Below are 10,453 nucleotides of genomic sequence, written 5' to 3'. Positions count from 1 at the left end.
GTCACTGTGAATACAAATGTGCCCCCCTGTCGCAGACACCCTGCTGCACCTCTCCAAAATTGCAGGTGACCGCAGACAAGAGGCCTCTGATTGGTCAAATCTACATCCACTATACTGTGTATTTCCTGTTTGGTACCTTACTGCCCTGTTTTGGAAAACGACTTGCGAAAATGGAACAGCTAGAAGAGCGAGGTGCGCAAGAACGCTGGGACCTTTTTTCGACCTGGATCCCTGCTCCTTTTCGCCCTCATGTCTCTTCGTTGTCGCACAAACTTGCTCCTACTTCCGCACCGCCTCGGCCGTATCTAGATGCACAGTTAGTTTGTGATTGTCCCTCTTGCGTTTTGGTGTGGAATAACATGTTGCAGACCACGCTTCAGAATTGGGCATAAATCAAAAATATCTGTGACAAGCTCACTGCGACACACTGCTACGGCTGCTTTCTTATGTGTTCATTTTTTTAATTTATTTTTTTATAGTGTTCTGTCTGGCGATGTGGCAGTAAGAATAATTGCCTTGATGCCAAAAAGAGCCCGACAGATTTTACTTTTACAAGTGGAGCATTACGGTTATCGCCATAGTGTTCCGCTTGTTTTATGCATATAAATTGCTTTATTATAATTATGCAGGGAGTTTTTACAGATTATATGGACACTGCAATGTAATTAAAACAGGAAAGGAAAAACAGGAGGAAAAAAAAGGAGAAAAGATGAAAGAAAGGAGATAAAAGGGAGATAATGATAAAACATTTTCCGTCTGCTTCATCACCTGCAAGGAGATGTAAAAAGAACAGCACAACCAATGGACATGGTACGAGACATACAATAAAGTAACACCTAGATACTATCGCTGAAGTATATATACTGTGTGTATAATGTGTTAAATTAGCTAGATATATATTTAAAATGTACAGCAACAGGCAGGTTTAACAGCATTTCCTTTAAAAAAAAAAAGATGGTTTTATGTCACACCCATAGTTATTCGATTGGTTCTAACATGTTACCTCTGACTCTGTTCGTCATGCCTTTGAAATTTGTTTCTATTTGCTAGTTTCCAGATTGATTGGCAGTAAATACAACTCAAGTCATTCTGGCTGAGTAAAGCTGTATGTGTCTGATGGTGAATGCCCACCCATCAAAAACCTGACCAGCAATTCAACCTCAATAGCTTGAAAATGCATAATCTTATGTTCCTATAAAAGAAAATTACTGATAACCATTTGATAATGATAAATTAAGGTTGTATTCACCAAGCATATATCCTGATTATGTTTAATTGTTCTTTTTCAGTTTAAATAGAATTCCAGCTCCAGACGCTATGAGCAGACATAAACAGATGTGGCACGCTCTAAGCAAAAACAAAATGCTGCAGTCACAGAAAGAAAATTATGCAAATGGTATAAATGCTAGCAAACCTGCGCCACAAAACACAACAGACTTTGAGTTTTCCCGTTTCCAGTCTTAAATACATTTCACAGTGATACAAACTTATTAAAGAGCATTAAAAAATTGTTTTTCATATGAAAAATCTTGGAAAATGTGAAGTCATAAATTGCATAAAACACATATTTTCCCTTCATTTTTCAGATAATACCACAGATAAGACTTACATTATGATGGAAGCCAGGCTGGGAGCTCTTTTCAAGTCTGAGAGTGAATATACCATTTTGGACAAGTGAGTAAAAGCTTCACTGTGTTTCTACAAAGAATGCTATTGATTTATGATCTTAACTCTTCATCAAGGGAAGTCAATTCTACAGCTTTAGCAACCTTATGGAGGATATATAAATGCACAACTTAAATAGTAGGATAGTATTGAAAATTGTTTTACAATGTCGTATAAATAGTAACCTTTTGATAATAGCTCAGTTTACTAGATTCTGATATCTGTTTTGTTAACTATATGTCCTCTTTACTCTTTTTGTTAGATTTCCTGGAAAGGTCCTAAAAGGAAAAAAGTACAAACCACTTTTTCACTACTTCATTAAGGTAAGTGGACTTTTTTGTGGTGTTTTCTTGTCTCATATATGAATGCTTACAGTTTTTCTTTTTTTTTTTTTTAACCTAAAAGGAGTCCAACTGGTTTATTAATTTTTTTCTTTATTAATAAAAGAAATATAAGTCGGTTATTCTGATTTATTTGTTTACATCTGTGCACCTGCTCCCTCCGCATGTCTGTTATAATCTCTTTTAGAGGCAATTTATACATTTTTTCCTATTTTGTTCAATAAACCAACAAATATTTCAGGAGTTGACTAGTTGGCACACAAATATGTGATACGCAAACTGTTGTTTTTACAAGCAGAAAGGTTCCAGTTAGCTATGGACAAGTTTGATGGGCATTTCTGGTTTACTTCAGACACCAAGCGACCTCTGCTACTTATTTCTGTTTGAATAAGGTCAGCCTTTATTTACATTTGAAGGCGACAGCTCAAAGATGGGTACATTATCATTTCTTTATTATATGAGAAAATGGCTCAACAATTCCTCACCCTGTACATGCCGACAAAGATGGCTATGTGCTGACATACGGTTTGGTGTGCATGGAGGTAGATGTTCATCAAGGCCAGTTTCTGATTGCTTCCTGCAATAATGATGGGCTGGTGGTTCTGGTGGGTGCAGAGGTGGAGACTGCAGGCTTCACCTGTACAGCTGGAGCCGGCCAGTCATGCAGTGATGCTGCTGCCGCCCTGTTGCCACAGAGTCCACCCCATCACCTCAACGGGATTTTGAAAAAAAAAAAATCCTCTGTTCATTCATAGCGCTCTTTCTCTCTATCGTTCTCTAGACACACATTTAAAGATGCTAAAAAAGGCCGCATTCATGCCAGAGGTGCTCAGGTCCACTTGTATGGCAAATACTTTATTATCTTACTCAGAGACGTCAGTCAACAAGGCCGATTAAGATCATTACAATCATTGAACTAAATGGTGAGGAGCCTGATCTGGTTCATTTTCTTCAGTCTTTAATAACCTGATGCTGCAAGGAAGACTCCAGTATGGTGCCTGATCCCACTATTTTCCCTGAGTTTTACGTGGGTTAGGGGGCAGCTCATGCAGGTGGAGATAACATGACTCCAATTACTTTATTTAACCCAATATGGAATCTCTGTCTTCAACTACAACTCGGACCATAAACACTGACATCTGCAACTCTCTCCTTCTGAGCTCCCTGAAGTTTTCAGCAGAAACTGAAGGAGATTGAGGGATTGCTGTCAAGTCAATAAGTCGATGCAGTCAGCTTGTTTTTCTTAGATAGGAAACTTTGAACCAATCTCACTGTGTGATCTGGTTGAGTTGTCTCTGTAATGCTCCTTGAAATGACATGTGTTGTTAATTGGAGCTATATAAATAAATTGAGTTGAAACTTGTCTATTGTAATGTACCTCAAAATTCAAGCAGCTGCCTCTGTTTGGATTAATAAAGTGTTATGTTTGGACATGTAAGGAGTTTTAGTTAACACATTTTTCTTATTTTTATTTTCTGTAAAAGCAGCTTTTTTGCACCACATTTGCAGTGTGTAGGGTCCTCGTCGTTCTTTGCCCAGTCATGAGCGCACCTGTCAACATCTCCTGTCCTCATCATCCTCCTCCTCTTTGCAGCTGTCCATTCGAATAATTGCATTAACACCCATAACTTGCTGTCCAATAGTTTAACCTCCATGTCTGCCTGAGCTTTCTGACACAATTCTGCCACAGCATCAAGCAATTCAGTCTGGCATCTTCCATCTTGCAGTGCTACAGAATTTACACTTGTGTATATTGTGATTGCACGGTGTGATGATGTGTGAGGGCTTTAGGAACAACAATGCAACACAGGAAAAGAACATTTGCAAATTGTTAGTCACATGTGCGACTGAACTGATGACACTCTGGAGCCCAGACTAACTAGAAAAAGGTGGCAGAGGAGCCAAATTAATCTCCACAGTGCTACCAGTTATAAACAGCCCTTTATCAAGTAAAAAAAGGGAGAATGTGTACTGGATACATTTCCATGTACTGGATTCTTTACAGTGTTTTGTTTAAATGTAATATAATGGAATGTGCTTGTGTATCAGGAAGATTCTTGCTGTTTAGGGTACATGAACTCTGAAACTATTTAAAAATACTAAATGTTGCTGCTAATTATTTTTTGTGAACTGTATGAAATTCTTCTTTCCTAGTTTGCAGAGAAAGGAGCATTCCAGGTACTGACGGATAACTACGTCAAGGAGGAGGAGGGTACCGGGGTCGTCCACCAGGCCCCTTACTTTGGAGCCGTGAGTAAAATTCAAAATCTTAATCATAATTTGTTCATGTGTCAAATGACTGCACTGTGTGGTGAAGTGGCCAATCAGTTTATATTCAGGAAAATTATGCTGTATTGTAAAAAAAAACTTTGTTCATACCTTCTGTTCCCTGAAAAATGATATTAAGAAAAATATAGATATTAAGAAATGTGAAATACTTCCATGTCCTGATTGTTCACTTTGAGCTTTTAGGTGAATAACAGATGAGGACACTAGCTAAATGCATCCATCATTAACTTTTGGGTACTTTGTCAGGGAAGCGTCACAGTGTTGAATCTCATTTGTCTCCTTCAGGAAACAAAATTGAAGTAAGGAAGTGAAGTGATTTAGGAATCATTGAATGATAGATTATACAAATGGGGATTTGATCAAATAAATGATTGGTGAGAATAACCGCAGGAAAGTTTTGTAAAAACCCATCGTATCGGAGGAAATGTTAAAATGTATTCATTTTTTTATTTATTTAATGCTCAGAGGATCCCAGCTTTGAGATTTCTGTGTGAGAGCCGAAAATAGGACATGGCATTCAGCCTTTCTTTACAAAGCGGGAATAATATTTTTTTAAGTTTTTATCACAGGCATTAGTGCAACAAAATACTGCTCACCACTTACATGATTGTATTTTTTGCTCGTTAAACATAAATCAGAGAAATCAAAATAATTGTTTTTGTGGTAAGTTTATTTGAAGTCAAGGAATTCACTTTAGCCTTTTTCATTTGCTTTTTATTCTTTCCCTCTCTTACATTAAATGTAATTTCTCTTAGACATTTTTGTGTACTAAATCCTGAAATGTGAATATTTTTACTCTGAAGATATATTGTCGGAAAGAAGACACCGCCCAACTGCATTATTCAAATTTTATTTTGTTATGACTAGATGTGAAATGAACTAGTGAGTCATCTGTCTTGGATCTTGACAGGGTGTGTGAATAGAAATTACATTTCGAGCTGGGCAGTGCTCATATCTTTCATGCATAGCTGCTACATGCCAGAGGAACTTGTTTCAATGCTGTAAAAGCTGTCCACCTCAGGAAGGAATTTGATGTGTAGTGACACGTTTAAACTGGAAAATTAAAGAAAAGGGCTCATCATGACTTATGTTTAGATTGTGCGTTAAGTTTAAGGTTGTAAGTACATACATCTTTAAATAAAAAGCTGTAAAACCTCCATGTAAATTACATTCTTGTCTCTCCAGGATGATTACAGGGTATGCGCAGAATACAACATCATCCAGAGAGACCAAGCTCCGATCTGCCCTGTGGATGCCTCCGGTTGCTTCACCTCAGAGGTCACAGATTTTGCTGGACAGTACGTCAAAGTGAGTGGCACATCATACATTTACACACAACCAGATGTATTGTCATGTAAATCTTTAAGGTGATGTAGATTTGAGTCTGTTTTGAGTAGTTTAGTTGATTGATTGTTGAAAACAGGAAAAAGCAAGAACAAATGTGTTCTTAGTAATCAATGGAGAGAAATTAACCAATATTTAAGTCATGATCATGAAACTTGTTATTTTGACCTATGTTTACTCATCATCTTTATCCTATTACTAGTTTATCAGTTTGGTATTGATGTGGACAAAGATGGCACAGGAACGGCACAGTGGAGGAGGAGTTACGTGACTAATGGGGAGCAGAAAGTAGTGAAAATCTCTCCTAACGGTCTGTGAACTGAGTTCACTATTAAGTCCTCTATATAGTCTTCGCTCATATTATTTTTAATCCAAGGTTGCCCTGATTTATTCCCCAGCAAACTGTAATTAGATAAATTATGATAAGGTTTTGTTTTTTTTACTGGTAAAAACATTCTAGTATTGTTGAAATTAATATTAAATATCCTGAAGAAGGCTTTTAGCTAGCAATGCGTACGGGCGTACATTGTACGCCCTTTACTAAAAATATTTGTGCGCCCTGTTTTTGGATGTACAGCTTTGGTACGCCTCGTTTTTCTTTCGGAAAGTTTGCTCAAATGTTCAAAGTTTCACAAGCAGTAGATGTTGGAGTTGGAAAAGTAAGAGTTTTGTTACTCGACGCGCCACATCAACCAATCAGAAAAGCTGGTCTGCAAGCTGGCAGGGAGACGGACAGCGCTGCTGATGCAGAGCACTATGACCACTCTACTGAATCTTTTTATTAACGCCTAAATTAACTTAAAATTTTGAAACCTGTCACCAAAATGTGTTTGCTTTTATTATTCTGGTGCCTGCAGTTTGTACCACATTCCTGAAAAATGCTAACATCTACTTCCAGCTGCCACAAAAAGTAGGGGGAAAAGAGGCAAACTGGCCTTGGGCAGCTGTTGCTGGATAACCTATGAAACACAACATTGTACCTAAAACTGAAATCATGTCTTCCTTATGAAATTTCCACCAGTAGTCAAGCACCCATACTTCCCATAATCAGGACAAAAGTAGTGTTGTAACAAAGACAAAGTTTGCTGCATTCCACATCAAGATGCAGGAAACAGCAGAGTCTAAATTTCAAAATTTTTAGGGGAACATACTCCTGGTCCCTCGCAACATTGTGCAAAGCCTAAAGATGTGATACACCAAGGTCTACACCCTATGAACTATGCCCTTATCTAGCTAAAGTACCAATATGTGCTGGTTGTAAGCTAAAGTAAATGATCCTTGTAGAGCAGGCATCCCCAAACTCGGTCCTTGAGGGCCGCTGTCCTGCAGGTTTTAGATGTTTCTCTGCTCCAGCACAGCTGATTTTAATTGATAGTTGATTAACAGGCTTTTGCTCTACTGCAATCATCATAATCAGCTGTGCTTAAGCAGGGAAACCTCTAAAACCTGCAGGACAGCGGCCCTCGAGGACCGAGTTTGGGGATGCCTGTTGTAGAGTTACCAAAAGCTTCAGTTTCACTTTAGGTATTACCAGCAGCTTTAAAGCAACTGTTGTGCAGTACATTCATACTTTTTACAAATAAAGTCCTCATAAAAATAGATCTCTATTAAAACATTGAATTGCCACAGACCAAGCATTATCCAGTGTTTGTGTGTTGAGCAGCGTAGCATAGTATACCGGTACTCTATAACTCAAATGATAATAAAGTCAACTGGAGCAGTCACCCTTGTTGGAAATGAACACTTTGTTCAATGTTACCAGTATTTCAGGAGTTTTAATTAAGATCATTTTGAAAGATTTTTTTCAAGTGGTCTATTCATATTTTAGGTTTGAATTGTGAAATAAAGGACATTCTTATAAAACCGGTTTGATCGATTTTTGAAGACCCAACACATTTTTCCTTTGTGCTCCAGCATGCTGGGTACGGCTCAGTATGCGGTCACACCCAACTTTATCAGCATCTTTAGTTGATAAGGAGCTAAAAAACAATCAGCCGTACACAATGAGATCACCATTTCACATGTTGGTGCAAGCAACCGGGGAGTGGACCTGACCTGCCTGGTCACTAACAGTACAGCGTTACCTAATAAAAAGTATGGAGCAACGGGTCTCTGGAAGTCTGTCATATTCCTCTTTTGAGATGTGTTAAATTGTAGCTCAAGTTTCATGGCTGTCTGACACATTCTTTAGCATCACATAAAAACAGAGGTGATCCAAGTGAGCTTCAGTCTCAAAGTGGCAGTCACAGAAAGCCAGGGCGCAGTTTTATTTTCAACTTGGAAAGAAACACTAGTGACTTAAACAGCATGAGGGCTTCATCTTATACCCAGAAGAGCTTACAGGTCAGCAGCTCTTCTGGCAGGGTAAGGGTTCAGAGCCCATCACCTTCCCGGTGCCGTGGATCCTCCTATGACAACCGTGGGCGCTCAGGGTTTCATGGAACCGCTGTTGAGCTGGGAACAGAGATACACCAGCAACATGCCAATGAGAAGGAGGAGATGCAGGAACTCAATGTGAAATTTGCAGGATACATCGCAAAGGTTCAGGCCCTCGAGCAGAGAAACGCAGCACTGCAAGCCGAGCTGGCCGCTCTGCAGGACCGCTACAAGGGAAGCCCGGGTGGCATCAGTGAAGAATACGAGCTCAAGTTCAAAGAAGTGCGGGAGCTGATTGAAACCCTTACCAATGAGAAAGGAGCTGCTGATATTGAGCGAGGCTACATCGAAGAGGAGGTGGAGGTGTGGAGACTTAAACTGGAGGAGGAGATGGCACTTAAAGAAGAAGCAGAGATGATTCTGAGGGAGTTTCGTCAGGATGTGGACAGCGCCACGCTGCAGAAGGCTGAGCTTGAGAAGCGCATAGAACAACTAGTGGCGGAGATTGAGTTTCTCAAGAAGCTCCATGATGAAGAGGTAGCCGATCTCATGAAGCAGATTGAGGACTCAAAGATTACAGCTGAGTTGGACGGTGATCGTCCTGACCTGGCTGCTTACCTCCGCAATATGCGTGCAGAAATAGAAGCTGTCGCTGCCCGAAATGTCCAAGAGGCTGAAAAGTGGTACAAGAATAAGTTTGACACCCTCAAGGAGCATGCAGGGAAACACGAAGAGCACATGAAGACCATGAGAGAAGAGATCGCAAGCTACCACAATCAGGTATCAGACCTACAGAACCAGATTGACGCCCTTAGAGCTCGCAATGCCGCCCTGGAACAGCAGCTGGAGGAAATGGAGATCTCCCACATGGACAAGGTGGGAGGTCTGGAGAGCGTCATTGCTCAGCTGGAGGCTCAGCTCTGTGAAACCAAACTGGAGATGACCAAGTATCTGCAGGACTACCAGGAACTGCTGCACATAAAGCTTAAGCTGGATGCAGAGATCGCCACCTATCGAAAGCTGCTGGAAGGAGAAGAGGAGAGGCTTGGAATTGCAAAAGATAATTAAAATCCGGAATGAGAGCTGTGAAGAATCAGGCCTGGTTCAGAATGGCTATGAAGAGAACCTACAATACAACATGGAGCAGAGATCACCTCAGAATTGTTATAAAAACTATAAAATGTCTTAACCAAAGGTCTCTGTATTGTGTGATATTATAACAGTAGAAATAACAATAGTTCACATAAAAGTTTTAATTACTTTTTTTGTTAGGAATTGACTTAAAGAAAAATACTGCAAATCTAACTAAAACCCGTATCTATGCATAGTTTTGGATCTATTAGGCCTGATCATGTCCAGCTCCTGTATAATTCATGCTCTACTCCATTATGCATTAGCTTGCTACCATCGCTGCTGTCCTCTGTCTTTCCTGAAAAATTTCCCATTATTTTCAGAACTCATCCTTCTTCTTTTTCACTGTCTCTCCTACTTGTCTTGTTTCGTCTTATATCTGGGTTTGGCAGCCCTCATATCTCCTTGCTCATTCCCCTTTCCTTTACTTCAGGCCTTCCAGAAGTCCTGCTAAATTTACTTTCCCTTTTTTCCCTGCCAAGTCAGCCCCGCTGTCACTCCTCTGTGCTCCAGTCTCTCACTTTTTGTCATCAGTCTGCTTCCTCCTGTCAAAGTTTTCCTCCCACTTTAACTCTTACCTTGGTTCAAATGAGGAATGCCGGCCTGACGGATTCTGAATGTTTTGACAAGAAACAACCTTTGACCATTTTCACTAATGTTTACCAGCTGTTACTCAATAAAGTCTTAAGAGTGCATACACAACAATGGTGTTCCTTCCCTCCTTTTTTATGAAAATTTATTTTCTATGTCTGACCTTGCAGTGTAACTATGTTTGCTGACCTGGCTCCACTTTGTTAATGTAATATTCATGTGTTTGTCTAACATGCAGAACATCTGCCATCATCCATGTGGCCAACTGTTGAATTAGTTTCACCCTCCCTTGAGTTGGTGGCAGGTTTCCAAAAACAGTCTCATTAAGGATGCATACCAATGTGTTCATGTGGTTTTGATTATAGGAGGGCATATGGAGGGAAATTATTGATGGGTGAAAATTGAAAGTGTTTTGATCATGAGAGGGTTATTGACCGTTTTGAAATATATTCATGAGCTTTCTGTAAATTGAGCTGCAAGCATTGTTAGAGGGAGATGATTGTGTGTGATGAGCCTTTTGGCTAATTGCATACAGGGGTTGACGTTAAGGATTTTTACAACTTGCACTTCGGGTGAGTGACTTTCACATTTTATTTGCCCAGAAATAAATTTTACTTAAATGTTTGATAAATATAGTTCCTAATATTCATTTTTTTATATATATCAATGAAAAATGTTTGTTTTTTAAATGTTTTTTGTAATTCAGTATTTTTTAA

At 39.4% G+C, this 10,453-nt stretch overlaps 2 protein-coding genes across 2 annotated transcripts in view; both read left to right on the top strand.

The window, feature by feature from the left end:
• Nucleotides 1-1,590: 1,590 nt before the first annotated feature.
• iars (isoleucyl-tRNA synthetase) overlaps nucleotides 1,591-10,453 on the top strand; it is a 52,656-nt gene continuing 43,793 nt past the window's right edge. Inside the window, exons 1-4 of the mRNA XM_015400588.1 lie at nucleotides 1,591-1,674; nucleotides 1,928-1,988; nucleotides 4,161-4,256; nucleotides 5,481-5,603. Of these exons, the coding sequence (XP_015256074.1) occupies nucleotides 1,613-1,674; nucleotides 1,928-1,988; nucleotides 4,161-4,256; nucleotides 5,481-5,603 (342 nt within the window). The 5' untranslated portion in view covers nucleotides 1,591-1,612. The remainder of the gene's footprint in view (nucleotides 1,675-1,927; nucleotides 1,989-4,160; nucleotides 4,257-5,480; nucleotides 5,604-10,453) is intronic.
• LOC107101603 (desmin-like) lies at nucleotides 7,888-9,854 on the top strand. The gene has a single exon (XM_015400589.1). The coding sequence runs from the start codon at nucleotides 7,947-7,949 to the stop codon at nucleotides 9,081-9,083; it is 1,137 nt and encodes a 378-aa protein (XP_015256075.1). The 5' UTR covers nucleotides 7,888-7,946; the 3' UTR covers nucleotides 9,084-9,854.

The sequence above is a fragment of the Cyprinodon variegatus genome, unplaced genomic scaffold (assembly GCF_000732505.1).
Source record: "Cyprinodon variegatus isolate N-32 unplaced genomic scaffold, C_variegatus-1.0 Scaffold1121, whole genome shotgun sequence".
NCBI classification, from domain to species: Eukaryota; Metazoa; Chordata; class Actinopteri; order Cyprinodontiformes; family Cyprinodontidae; genus Cyprinodon; species Cyprinodon variegatus.
This window is presented reverse-complemented; position numbering and strand designations above follow the sequence as displayed.

Excerpts from the sequence above, each read along its gene's own strand:
- LOC107101603 (XM_015400589.1), top strand. The coding sequence starts at position 7,947 with ATGAGGGCTTCATCTTATACCCAGAAGAGCTTACAGGTCAGCAGCTCT.